The 14,162-nt window shown below is 54.2% G+C and overlaps 3 protein-coding genes across 3 annotated transcripts; 1 reads left to right on the forward strand and 2 right to left on the reverse strand.

Moving 5' to 3' along the window:
- Positions 1-3,829: 3,829 nt before the first annotated feature.
- On the reverse strand, positions 3,830-4,120 carry CTRU02_212713 (uncharacterized protein; the record flags this gene model as incomplete). Its single annotated transcript, XM_036723453.2, has 1 exon — positions 3,830-4,120. One exon carries the CDS (start codon positions 4,118-4,120, stop codon positions 3,830-3,832), a length of 291 nt encoding a protein of 96 aa, XP_036584729.2.
- A 4,480-nt stretch (positions 4,121-8,600) lies between these two features.
- CTRU02_212714 (uncharacterized protein) lies at positions 8,601-8,870 on the reverse strand (the record flags this gene model as incomplete). Its single annotated transcript, XM_036723451.1, has 1 exon — positions 8,601-8,870. The coding sequence occupies one exon, from the start codon at positions 8,868-8,870 to the stop codon at positions 8,601-8,603; it is 270 nt and encodes an 89-aa protein (XP_036584727.1).
- Positions 8,871-11,508: 2,638 nt separating this feature from the next.
- CTRU02_212715 (leucine rich repeat domain-containing protein) lies at positions 11,509-14,162 on the forward strand (the record flags this gene model as incomplete). The annotated part of the gene is made up of 2 exons (XM_036723450.1): positions 11,509-11,541; positions 11,631-14,162. The coding sequence occupies 2 exons, from the start codon at positions 11,509-11,511 to the stop codon at positions 14,160-14,162; spliced, it is 2,565 nt and encodes an 854-aa protein (XP_036584726.1).

Here is a 14,162-nt window from a genome sequence, read left to right on the forward strand (position 1 = left end):
CACTAACAGATCGATCATGATCTCGGGGCAGTGTGGTGCGGTGTTGTTGGTGTTGTGGTTGTGGTGGTTGGAAAAAGTTGGTTGCTAGCTGTCAGTCCCACTTTGTAAGTGGGATATGACGGTTGCTGGCGATCTATGGCGGTCAGTCAGCCTCAGAGTTTGACTTGCAGAACGAGGCTATCCCTGCCTGCCAAAGCCACGTCGAACATTCAACAAGGCTAATCAACAAACATTTTATCCAGGGGCAACTGAAGAAATGCAGGACTCCGGCGAGCCCACTCTCGCAACACTTTTCTGCAACGCTCGTCTGCTGAGCGTTCATCGCTAACCAGGAGACTGTGATCGCCTCGCCCCCCCGACTGCATGCGGGGTCTGCCTTCAGGTGAGGCCATTCCCAGGTGCCCGTGACAAGTTCAAAGTAGGCAGGCGGGTTTACTGAGCGGTGTGTTGTGAGTGAGCAATTTTCTCACCAAGCAGGATTGATTGTGCCGCAAACTCAGCCTCCGCCATGAGACGAACTGACAAAATACTCGTGGTTGTCTGTCCCCGCCGTCTTCGGGTTCTCCTAATACCCCGCCATGCCATTTTTGAACGATGCCGTCATCAAGGCGGTCTTCCACCCGGTCGTCCAACGGGCAAAGAGCGAGAATATCTCTCGTCAAGTGGACCCACTCAATTGGGTGGAACGCTACTCTCGACAACGTATTTGCAGGGCGGATTGCTCCTGATAGCGGGTAATCCAGAAGAGTACGTAAGGCAAAAGGTAGGGGAAAACGTGCAGAAGGACTCGATCGCATTCCCCACCCAAAAGATCGCGGCTCCGGGCACCGGCATGGGACGACAAGAACCGTTGAGCGCCCTGCTTTGAGTTACCACATACTCTCATTTTCGGTCGAAGGAAGAAGGCACGAGCCACTAGGCAATGGAGCGAGGGGCCGGGTGGGTTGCACGACCGAAACGCTCGCACAAACATGCGATTTGTCTTTGCGGTGTGGGAGTCAAGAGATGAGGACGGCTGGGGCACCTGCCTCACATATGCGTAATAGCCGCATTGGAAACGGACGCAGGAGAGTAAGCGTGCGTCGAGCATGATGCGATAGATGGGTTCCCCGCGATCTCTCACCACAGCATGACGCTCGTCATGGTTCGTGGTGTTGAGGTCGGATCATCAGCTCCTGATAGTCGAACGAATTCATACGATGCCCGGAAAAGAAACAGAACACAGCAGGACTGGCCTGTTGACGTGCGAAAGCGGAGTTGTGGTAGCGCAAGACAAGGTCCAGGGTCTGACAGGATTGCTATGTGGTGCAGAGTCCCGAGATGAGTAGTGTGGGGGGTTCACCCGCTTAGAGACGCGAGAACGGCAGCCGAGTCGAATAAGAAACTTGGATATGCATTCGACTCTGGAGATGCTGCCTGGCGAGAAACGGATGGGTGCTGTTCGTCTCAGGTGAGGAGACAATCATTGGATTTCTTTCTGGAGGAGCGTACTCGGTACTTGCCTTGAACCGAGAAACCCCACCATTGACGAAGCAGACAGAATAAGTTGCATGATGTGGTCTCCGCAAAGGCTTAGCCGTGTGTCTTCAGCTTCGCGAAGGTGGATGGAACCTGCCAAAAAGACGAGGCGTCTATTTGCGGCATACGCATTCCTGTAGTCCAAGGCGTGGTGTAGACGGGAATGGCGTTTGGTTGGCCGCAGCCAACGGCCATCGCCCATTCCCCACGAGATCGGGGCCTATCCCCAAGGGTCCAAAGATGGCCCCTCCTTGTTGCTCGTCATGAGCCGATAGCAACACGGACCACCAGGGTCGCTATCCCTGCCACCGTACTAGTATGGTATTGGGATAGTGCCGTTCGATTCCAGTGGAACAAGGCCCGTAAACCCTGGTCGAATGTGGTCGGCGATATCCACTCCTCGCAGTGTTTCTTGCATGAGGTGCGCGAGTCTGCAGGAAAAAGAATTTTTGCGACGGAGCGGTGAGCAAGCAATCGGCGTATCGCCTCCTCCTATGAGCCTGCGAGACGACCGCGCCCAGTGTTCCGCATTTCTCGCTTTCCCAGAAGCGGCTGCATCTTCAAATCATGTGGCCAAAACCCAGTTTCTCGGCGATTTCGGTAGACGTCCTTGAGGATCTTCAGGGTTCAAGCAACCTTGTTTGCTGAGTCCCGTGGAATCTGAACCTTGTGCGCGAGTAGCGGCATGTCAAGCGAGATATCACAGTTGCGGTTTTTCGACTCGAACGAAACATGACAAGGGGCTGCATATGGGCAAGGTTATTCGGATGCTCGATATTCTTCGCCGCGACCTTGGCCGACGACGTTCACTGCACCCGTCATTCGTCCCAGGCGTCGAATTTAGCATCAAAATGTCAGCTTCTGCAGAAGCCGTGGCTCCCGCAGCGGCTATATCACGTAGCGAATTAGCAAAGGTGCAGTAGTTCAGTGCTGGCTTGAACGGTACGTAAGCGTCATGTGTATAGAACGCCAGCCGGCTTCCGTGGAGTTTCCCAGTCTTGACCACGCGCGTCCCGGTTAGTCTGCGTTGATGGAGGGGCTCTTTTGACAGTCGTAGGTATAACCCCTCTCTAGCCGCCATGAACGGGATTTCCATCACCCGTGGTCGACATGTTAGTTTTCCAGGTGCGATATTCGGTAAAGTTATGGAGACTCTGAAGGGCTTAGTCGCCCAAATCCGGCGGGATCGACGGATGTTCGGCAGTCACCGCTTGACGGTGAGCATGAAGAGACGACTCACGGTCAAACGTGAATCGCACAGTCGGCCGATCTATCTTGGCCGGCGAGTCAGCGGTCCCCGGTCCCCAGACCTCCAGCCTCGCATGGTGGGCATATCATTGGTCAGGGCACCGTTACACGGATTGAGCCATGGATGGCCACATGCGCGCCGCTGCTCCCTGGTGGCTTCTTGGCATCGGAGCCAAATCCAAGACCCTTTTGGAGGCGGTGGTTGGCTATTGTCAAACTGCCATGCCGTGGCTTGTCTTTTTCCTGTCTTTCCTCCCACAAAACACCAGCGATAGGTATGCTGAACGCCATATTCAGATGCGGGCTGGTAGCAGTCGTCTGCGTTCCTCCAGGTCTGGGCGCAAATGGCCCCAACTCGGTGCAGAAAGTGTCTGAATGTCAAATGATTTTTTGGCAAGCAGGTCAGGCCGCGGCCTTGAAGACCGGATGTACAGGCCGCCTGGTTCGGTCTGGCCCTTGTTTCACTGATATGGACGATGATGGGCTCGACGATGTCGAATGAGGGAACGGTATCTGGCAACCCGCACCCCTCCATCTTGTCACTAGGTCCGAGATGGCTGTAGCACCTGCATCCCCACCGCCTCCTGGCGACCTCCCTAACAAGAGCCATCCCTGGGACGAGCCTCAAGTGCCTGATGATCGCTTCTCCCGTGCCTGGGTCAGCGCAGAACGGCAGCGACGCCTGAGATATGGGACTGACTCGCGATCAGCGATTGCGCCTTCCTGCCTCTCCTTTTAAATCTTCGAACGACAGGTCTAGTAAGCGACCAGGCGAACCGCCGTTCGTTCGCGGTAGCGGGAAGAGGGCGACCAACCGACTCCCCTCTTCGTTAGCATTGTCGCAGAGGGAAGACAAAAAAAAAAAAAAAAAAAACCAGCCGAGCCCACATGATGGATGTTCTGGTGTCTCTCCAGTTCCCGCGCGGGGCATATGGCGCTGTGGCTGACCATCCCAGACGCCTCTGATAGCCAGCTTTAATTCCGAGAAAGGAAAAAATTATGGAAAAAGAGTTAAAGCGTCGCAACCACCAGGCAAGACATTGGACTCGCATGATATCCATTGTTATTCGTGTTCTTGCCTCAAAGGAATTTCCTTAATCGCGATCTTGAGAAATTGCGACATTAGCAGAGGTAGAGAAGCGGTGAGAGTGAACACAATAATGGGAAGGCGTAAAATGGTGTTGTTGCAGAGGGCATTGTAAGGCTTCATCGTGCGCACGGTAATATACGCCCTCCAAGAAGTGATAGGAACGTGAAGGAGGGGCAGTGCGGCATCGAGCATAGGGCAGAAGATACAGCGGCTGGCAGTGTTGAATAGGTATTCATCGCCGGCCACCCAGTCATCGCGCAGCATAGTTAAGAGTTGGTGTAGCGCATCCGCGCAGAGGCCAGCCAGGTCTGGCATGTATCGTCTACTTCAGAGAGACAAAGCGTGTACTCTCTCACGCACTCACACATATTTATCTCGTTCTAGCACACACACTCTGCTGCAACCACCCGTGAGATGGTCGGCCGTGCACTCTGCCGGCTGACCGACACTACTTCGGATGGTTTGGTTCGAGTCTCAGAGTGGCCTAAAATATTGTTCCTTTCTTCTCTCTTGCGGCTGTGGTGAGTATCTCATGTAACTATTCGCAGATATGAGGCGAACGAATATGGGGACGGAGTCCACAATGATGAAAGCCGAGACGGTGTGGTTATGTAACGGCGGGCCTGCCAAATGCCACCCCTGCTCGCGGCTGGCGCGAGTGCTGCTACTAGTATACTACTGCTGCTCCTGTTGGTGGTGATGGTGGTGGTGGTGAGGATGATGATGTCGTTGAATGGAGACAACGATGAGGAAAAGAGGATGGGCAGCGATTGATGCATGCCGCAATGCGTGGCCCGCGGGGGTGGGAAAATTGGAGGGCCGATGGATGGTGGCCTAGAAACGTGGGGAGACGACGACGACGACGACGACGACAGGCTGCATGGTTTTTTCATCATGGAAAAAAGGTGTAGAGACTGGATATTTCCACGCGCGACAGCCACAGTTGATTTTCCCACGGGGCCGGCGGCGTGATCTGTCTGTGTTGCAACGCAGAAACCTCTCTCAGCCAATGGGGTGGCCCATGATGATCCTGCTCCTGCTGTGGAAAGGGAACGGCAGGAGTAGAGGCGAGAAGGTGTGGCCCAAAGGAAGGGAATAACCTCGAAATGGCAGCGACAAGGTCGACAAGGTGGGGTAAAAGGGGGGGGGGGGGGGGGGGGGGGGGAAGAGCAGAAGGGCCGGGGTGGAGGGGACAGAGTATGGTGTACATGACTACGAGTACCGCTGGAGGGTCGTTGCAGGGATTGGGTAAAGGGTCAGAGGCAAGATGACATCCATCTCAGCAAAAGGAGGCTGTTGTACTCCGTAGTCCCAATCAGGAGGCTACGAAGCTACGAGCTGGTGGAGTTATGACATAATTGTGCCCATTCGCGCGCCCAGGATATGCCCCAAAATTGCGCCCACGGATATCCTCTGAACTGACGGGGACCTTCATGACACTCGGTTTGCTGCTACTGGGCTCTTTTCTACGCAGTAAAGCAGTTATAATGGAGACAGCGTGACGGGAGCGATGCTGCTACTGCATGCATGCAGGGAGGGAGGGCCAGAAACAGGTTACAGAAAATTGGGCGGCAGCTGAACGGAAGATTCTTTATTTTCCTTTGTAACGAAGAGTGAAAATCGACAGACGAACTGGAAAGATGATTAGGGTGATGCAAGGGAGCGCATCACTTTCGGTGGGCCACGTCCGGGGACACCGCGCCGCCATTGGACAGCGGGCGGAGCTGAGGAAAGAGAGACAGAGAGATCGCCGGGGCGGAAACCAGTTGGACGACCATTCTGTAACGGGGAGGCTTGATGGAGGGAGGAGGAGAACAGGAAGTAGAAGATGATCTTTAGAAATCTCCAGCTCGACGCCGCTCGGAACCACAAGGCCCGACGACAACAAGACGGTGAGCTGGATCTACAATGGATGGTGGCACGGATGACCAAGAGTGAGGGACGCAAACCGGTGCGCGCACTTGTCATGTCGTCGGGGCTTTGTTCTTGGAATAGTAACGGCGTCGGGTCCGAGTTGCGGATCGCGCTTGCGGAGGCGAACGGAATGAGTCGAGGCATGTGTGTTGTGTGTATCTTGCATGTAATTCTTTTTTGGGATCAACGGGTTTGAGGCGTCAATCTGAGATAAAGTGACGTGGTGCCTTTACAGTCAATGTACCTCGGATTTAGCACTTTGGCGTTTGAGGCAGAAAGAACAATGTTTCCCTTTCCTCTTTCTTTCCCCAGGTTTTCTCAGCCCAATGGGATTTCTAAATACGTAGTGGCAAAAAACATTCCATCTAAAAAAGGCTTGGGAACGGGAAACGGGTAGATTGATCTGGGGGTCGCAACGATGTATCTATTTTCATCGTATATATCCGTGCTATACACCATGTTTTGGTATGGGTTTTGTCGTTTTGTTTGAATTGCGGCTGGCTATGGGCACAAAATTTGGTTCATATACCTGATGTGGATTGACAGGCGGGATTGTCGCGGAGAAAATGAATAATGGGCGCAGAATCATTAACTAGCCAGCTCGGAGGGGGGGAGGAGCCACAATTCGAAGCGCCACGTAACAATATCAAACTTCAAATCAATAGCAGCCGTTTGAATATGGAAAAGGTATTGACAAGAAGCAAGCAGAGCGCCAACGCTCTCTTTCCCCAAGGGTCCTTGAAGAAATCCATGCCAACAGAAGATGCCCAGATAGGATGCCCTTGTCCTAACCACACAAGTATTGACATGCCATGTCTCAATGTAGCAAGTACTGATAGCACCGTCGGCCATTACGATAACGATAGTGGATGTCTACCATCTATCGCAATGCATGGATTCCCTGTCCACATTCATCTGGCGACGCTAAAACTGACGAGCGTAGCGCACGGACGGCAGCAACCAAAGCCACTGAATTGCTGGTTCCAGGGCTTCTTCCAATGGAAGTCAAGCGAGGGAGCGAGGACTGTTAGGCGCTTCCTGTCATGGCGCAGAGCCGACGTCTCTGCGCGGGCTTGAAAGGGCCCCTTGGAGAGTTGGACGTCCCCCCTTCAAGTGGGGTGGCTCACTTGGCCCGGGGTCCCTTAGCGTGGGACATGGGATGACCGTGCTGGGGCCTCTAGTGGACCGACAGGCGAAACAGGCGATGAAAAGACGAAATTGATCTCTCCGCCACGATCCAATGTCGTTGTGACAATCCATGCTGGCCCGACGCTGCTGAAGGCGCTGCAATTTTACTTGCACCTATGCTTTGCTTTTGCAGCTTGCGCTATTGATGATCCGCCGCCGGCATTGATATTGCTGCAGCCCATAGAGACGCGCCAATACCAGGACCCCGAACTGTTTGCTGTATGTTATGCATCTCATTGGGGACATCAAAAGTAATGCCGCATGTATCCGGACCGTGTGCCTGCCTGGCTGGCTTCTTGTCTTCCTCACCCGTCGCGTTGGCACCATTGCTCTGGGTGTTGTCGCGTCGGATGATGAACGTGGACGAAAGAGGGACCAGCACATTGGGGATGGCATCATGCTGCATCGATTCGCATTGTACACGTGGGGCCCAAGATATCGGGATAGCATAGTCTACCATTTGCAACGAGCAACAGCATTGCGGTAATATCCTACGCATAACACCTGGACGATAACCGTTGGAATGCGTTATCAACGGTCCGTGGCCTAATGGGCTTGGCTTCGGTGACTCTAGGAGGTCGGCAGTAACAAACTTGGGACGATCCGCGGAGAACAAGAAGCACATGGACACAGCAACGGGCAACCCGTCAACAAAAACAACGACTGCCATGTGTAAACAAAAAGAAAATGGCAGCGGTTGGACTCGCTCGGAGATCCTTGATGCTAGCTCGCATGAACAAAATGAGGTGGAAATGTTGACCAGCCGGACCCGAGGCCGAACGAGTCGGGGCAGCGAATTGGCTTTTGCTCTACGCCGCCATCTGCTCTCCCAATACGCTGGATCCGGATGGGGTAGGCGATGATGTGATTGTCTCGTGTGTGAGGAATGCCGCAGCCAGAGCATCCAGACTGTTGCCTGTTGATTCTTTTCTGTTGGAACGTCTTTTGACGAAATCCAGAGGCTTGGCGGGGGTTTGAATTTGAAATGAGACTTGACGGCTGATAGTGGAAACGAGGCCTTGATACGAAGAAGGTGGAGAGAAACAATGTTGTGTTTTTTTTTTCACCCTTTGCGGTCCTGCCTGCTGCTTCTGGCCTATCTCTCTTTCCCCCGTTGCTCCTATTGTTGCTGCTGCTTGTTGCATGTCACACCTTTGGGGCCAAGCGTAAGCCCCATCCGTAAGCTAGGATCACTGGTCGGTGGACCCCTCTCTGTCTCTCTCTCACCCCCCTAGAGAGGAGCTCCGAAATTTCGGCGCAAGCGGACGAGGGTGTTTTGTACCTGGGACTTTTACTAGCGATTTCTTACCTTCCAAGTTGTCTTCTAAGAGTCAGAACAGTTATGCGTCTTCGTAGGCGTTCCATTCCTCCTCATGGCGACGCCCGTGTCATCTGATGACCGACCGCGCCCGCACTATACACCCGCCTGTTGTCGCCCGGCCACTGCTGGCGAGACATATAACGGACAAATGGCGGGCGGAGGATGACACAAGGCGCGAAAGAGAGGGCTTTTTATTTCCCCCCAACTCGCCGGCTAGATACGTGATGCCGCAGTGAGAACAAGGGCCCCGGGGGAAAAAAATCTCAAATCAGAAGGTAGGGGTTGGTTGATGTTCCGGCCGTGCGCCAGAACCCTTGATGCTTATGTAGCTCTGTATCTGGAGCCCGTCATATCGACCATCTTGGATTCCGTATACGTTGCTGCACAGTACGGGATACACGTGCATCTCATCTTAGGTCTTTGCGTGTTTTCGGACATGTTATGTGGGAAATAGGGGAGAAAGAGGGGACAGGGGATGGGGGCGGGCTTCGGGGCGTGGAGATCGCGCGGTATCACGACCGACTCAAGACACTGGACGAGTCGTCGATTAAAATTCAATGTTCGGCACAGGAGAGAGACGGGGGGCCCCATACGGAAAGACACGCAGAAGACGAGGGACGGGGAACGAGGGCGCAGATGCAAATTCAAGTCAAACGAAATGCAACGGGACTGTCGCCGCCGCATGCCGCGCTTGCGATGCACGTCTGAAGGCGCAAGTCAAACAGACGTGCAGCAGGAGCAGCATTCAAATTGTGATAAAATGTGGTTTAATGATCGAATAGCAGGAGACAAACAGAAACACTTACTAACTACAAGAGAGGAACAAGGACGCACCTGCAGACCGCCTCTGTGAGCAATTATTGGCTACAACGTCGGGGGTTGAAACTTTTGGGGGAAAGGGCAGGCGGGCAAAGCAGAAGCGGCAGGAGCAGGAGCAGCACATCGTGAGCTCCATGCTTCCTGCCTTTTTCTCTCATAGCTCCTTTCCAAGCGCGGAAGAGCAAGCGGTAGAGTAAAGAAAGAAAAAAAAAAAAAAGACGAGCGAGACCACACCAGATCAGACCAGTGAGCGAGAGGCAAGGCAAGAGCAAGGCAAGACAAGACGAGGCAGCAAGTACTAAGTAAGTGACTAGGTAGGACACCTAGTCAACCAACCAGCCAACCAACAGAGAAAAAAAAAATCGCAACTGCGGTACGGAGTACAGTGAAGGGAAAGGGTCCCTCCTCCCATTTCGCATATCCCATCCATCCTCGTCTATGGCTACTCTCACATGTACCCTATACTTTCAACGCCTTCAGCCCACATTCATCATTGCTTGCTCTGCTTTCAGCAACCTGCCCCGCCGCATAGTAGGGGTGCTTCTGGCTGCTAATCGCTTTGCATCTGTCTCGTTTCCTTGCTAGAGCTGGTCTGCTCGTGCCATCACCCATCATCCATCTACTTCTTTTTTATTTTTTTCTTGTCCCCTCTGCCACTAGTCTCTCTCTAGATTGTCGCTCACTCTTCGCTGCTGCCGCTGGCGAACACGCTCGCTTCCTTGGCGCACCTTCGGAAGGTCAGAGACAGGGTCGACTAGAAAGAGATGCCTGCCAGGGTATTCAGGGTAGATGCTGGTCAGAGATGACAGGGTCAGGGTGTTCTCGATACCCTGTCCTTCTCTAGTGGGTGCTCTTTTGGTATCCACTTTTGAGTGGGTGACTGGTCTGTCCCACTGCCATGGCCATTTCCATCACCTTCAGTATCCCATGGACCATTTCCAGCATGCCCTGGTTGCTGGTCTCTCTCTCCTCGTTGCAGGGTGTGGGTACCGCGCAAAAAAGATGTGGGTGGACTGGGCAGTGGACGGTGCACATCGTCTCCAGCCAGAGCCAGCGCCAGGCCACCCACCCACACCCTTCCCATCCACCCATGGGTGAGGTGTGCTTGGGTACGTGGGTGCGTGGGTAGAGCGGTAGGCGGTACTGGGTAGGTACTGGGCCCCCGTACTGTAGTACCTCCTTGCTCTCGCACTCCTGGCAGTGAGGAAAGGCAGGTTGGCGACCATTTGTTATTATTAAACCCGGACCCCGTCCGACCACCCCCTCGATCTAAGAAAGACCCTTCCCTCACGCTCCTTTCTCTGTGTCCTACAGAGTTGTCGAGAGGAGTTTGGAAATAGCTTCCTCGACTCTCGATTTCTTCGAACCAAAGAAGAAGAAGAAGAAGAAGAAGAACAAAACCTCTCCCGTCCTTCTCCTCCGACCCTCTCCTCTTATCGCCACCGCCTAGCCTCGTCCTTCGTTGCGACGATACGATATCCCACTTCCTTCGCCTGCGGCCGACCTAGGGGATCGATATACACAAGATAAGAAGCCCATCGTTCGACGTGTGTTTCCCTCCTCACGAAACACCACGAAAACCAAGGGGGAAAAAGGTGAGTTCTCTCTCTTTGGATGGTCTGTCATTTGCTGTATCGCCGTCTGCTTTACGTTCGGAAACAGTGGGAAACAGAACAAACCAAAACCACGCTGCATCACACAACTTGTCTTTTTGCCTATTGCCCAGCATCTTTGTCTTGGACCCGTGACTCCTCTTCCCCCCCGCCGCCTGTTCATCACCTCGCCTCGTTTCCACGAGGGACGAGGGGAAACATTTGCCTCGTTTTGCACATCTGCGCGCTGTCATCTGTCTTGTCTGCAAGTCTGCCTGTGTTGTTTGCCTGTATCGCTTGTCACTACTCACTAGCATCGTTCGCCCCCGTATTTTCTCACTTCGACACACATCACATCACATTCCTTAGTCGTCCTCGACCTCTTGTCCCTCCCCTCCAGCATTCCTGCGTTAGGCTGTAAGACGAGACTGGCCCTGCAGCATCTGCAACGGGATACATCGCTCGTGGCACCTCTTACGAGCCTGTTCTGTCCTCCCCAACCGTATCGCCCCGCGAAGTGTCGCAGCGGCGCTTTCCTCGTCGAGCAGGACTCCTTAGTTTGGGTTCCCGACGATTGAGCACCTATCATTAACGCTTAACAACGGGAGCAGCAACAAACTAATTCTCGTTGTACTAGACTGCGGTAGAACCGGCTACGACAGAAAGCCCGTCGTTCGACTCAGCCAGCAGAATCTGATCCATAAGTCGAAAGATATTTCTTCGACCATATTAGGCGCCGATATCCGCCGTTCCCTCCTTTCCCGACCACAGATACTTTATACCCTGTTGTTTTGTCTGCCCCCGATGCGTCCTTGAAAATGGATTCCGAAGACGGGGAGTTGTTCATAAAGGTACGTCCTTAGATGTTTGCTCGTCCTGTCATGTTGCCAGGTCGCGATGCCTGGCTATCTGTGCTTTTTTGCTCACATTGTCTCCGCAGCAACTGGCTAGCTTCGTGCGGACGCACGAAAAGGCTCTTGCCAACGCCTTACAATTTCGAAGACAGACGGCTCGTCATGGCTCTTCTCAGAGCGTCAGCTCGCTGCCTCCGGTGCAGTCCCCGACTGTTCCCGAGCGGCCTTCTACTTCGGCTTCGACATCGAGCGGTCTCGCATCTGCCTTGTCTCTTGGCTCTTTGAGTTTCACTTCACATAACGTCAAGTCAGCCAAGTTGGCTTTGACTCCGCACCACCTATTCTACCTCCTCTCCCGATTCGAAGAACTCGCCATTCCCGTTGGCCCCATGAAAATTCGTCTCGAGAACCTCCACGACAGCTCTACATCTGCAAACTACGTTTCCTTCCTAAGCAATACCCAGCGATCCAGAAGCCGAGGCTCCGATGTTGGTTCAATACACTCCGTATCAAGTGTCCGAAGCGTCATGTCGGGCATGTCGGCCCTCTGGCAGAGTTTTGGTATCGGCGCCAGCATCTCTGCCGCGAGGACAGAGCGACAGAAGGCTGCCATTCAGGCTGACCTGAAATATCTATATTCGGCCTTCACCAAGATTCCCTGCCTACGCCTCTCGCCCGACTGGCGCGCTCGACTGATCCGAGGCTACGAAGAGTTTCCGTTTGACTCTGCTGTCCCACTGTACGTCTTCAAGAATGTGCAAGCCCTCGAGGTCAACAGCATCGACTTCAGACAGTTCTTTGGATGGGACAGGTTAGCCGAGCAGCTTAGATCTCTCACTCTGAAGCGTGCCGGTGTGGAAGACCCCGCAGACATTCTCATTGACATAGTACTCGATGACATGGACAAGAGGCGCAGAAGAACCTCCAAGCAACAGTCATCGCCGACAACGCCCTGGCCTGCGAATTCGAGCCCTCGAAGAAGTCCGGCTCTCCCACATGCCGAACTTCACAAGGCCACCTCGGCACCGGGCTCTCCAGAGCCGCGTTCCTCCATTGGTGATCTCGGAATTGGTTCGCTGAACATGCACGACCACGCTGTCGACGAGGCATCTGGCGAGGGCAGGAGGACTTCTATTCCACGAGCGGATCCTTTCGAGGCCATGTCTCCTCCGAAGGGAGGCAGGCCCCGTAGCAACTCACCCACTCGCCCTGTCAGCTCTCGCAACCACTCTCACATGAGAGGTGGTCACAAGGTTCGCCGCTCCGGCTCCGGCAGTTCGCACTCTAGCCTATCAGACTCGTGGCACCACAGCCGTACCGGAAGCTCTTCAAACTTCCTTAACATGGGTATTTTACCTGCGTCCAAGTGGCGTTTCCTCAAGCATCTCGGTCTTGCCGACAATTCAATGACGGCAATTCCTGCCGCCAGTTTGGCTCCTCTTGCAAACACACTTCATTCGCTAGACTTGTCGTCAAATCTGTTCACTCAGATTCCCGATAGTTTGGCCACCCTTACCGCACTACGTGCACTTAACCTCTCACACTGCATGATTGACGGACTCCACTCCCTGACGCGCAACCCCCTTCCAGCCATCACAGCCCTCAACCTCCGAGCCAACCGGCTGCAGTCCATCGCTGGCATCGAGAAGTTGTACCCTCTTGAGCGATTGGACCTTCGTGACAACCGTCTGTCGGATCCTTTGGAGCTCGCTAGACTCACCGGAATTCCCGACATTCGGGAAATCTGGGTCGAGGGCAATCCCTTCACCAGGACACACAAGGACTATCGGATCACCATCTTCAACCTTTTCCGCAAGACCCCGGGCTACACCGAGGACATCGTCATTGACAACTCTGGCCCCACGTACTCGGAAAGGAGATACCTGGTCGAGCGTACTCCGGTACCCGCGGCTGTGCCAGTTGTCAAGCCTGCTCCTGCTGATATTCCGGCCGTTGACGTTAGCAAACCCGCCATCATCTACGACATCCCTAAAGAACCTTCCGTGCTTCGCAAGGAGCGGCCGGTTCCCAAGGCTGTTACGAGCGAGGTAAACACCAGCTCAACCCGGCGTCGCAAGACACCGAAGAGACGTATCGTGGATCTTTCCACTGCGGACTCCTCTGTAACAGTAACGCCGGGCGTCGCTCTGCCGCCCACGACAGACATCAGGGTGCTTGCTGTGGATGCCACCACGACCGCCGTTGGCTCTGACGGCAACTACCGCATCTCTCAGTCTCCTGAGGTCCCCCCATTGCCTTCCGCGGCACTCCCTGATTGCCGAAAGGCCAACTCCCAACCTGAGGTGCCCCGTATCGACACCAGTGTGGTTCCTGAACTCCCCCCCATCTACAGCACCCGCGACACTCCGCCAGACTCCCAAGACTGGGACGTCAGCGGAGAGATGTACCGCCGGAAGATCGAGGCGTTGCGGGACAAGGTTGGAAATGGTTACCTCAGTGTACTCAGTGAGGAGGGCTGGGACCCCTCTCGCCCACCAACATACACCGTACCCGATTTCAACCCAGCCTCGACTGGAAGGCCTAGTCCTACTACACCCCGCACTGCCACCACTCCACACCACCCTCCAGCCATCCACAGTGGCCGTACTCTTGGTTAA

Source organism: Colletotrichum truncatum (assembly GCF_014235925.2).
Source record: "Colletotrichum truncatum strain CMES1059 chromosome Unknown Contig_0009, whole genome shotgun sequence".
Lineage (NCBI taxonomy): Eukaryota > Fungi > Ascomycota > Sordariomycetes > Glomerellales > Glomerellaceae > Colletotrichum > Colletotrichum truncatum.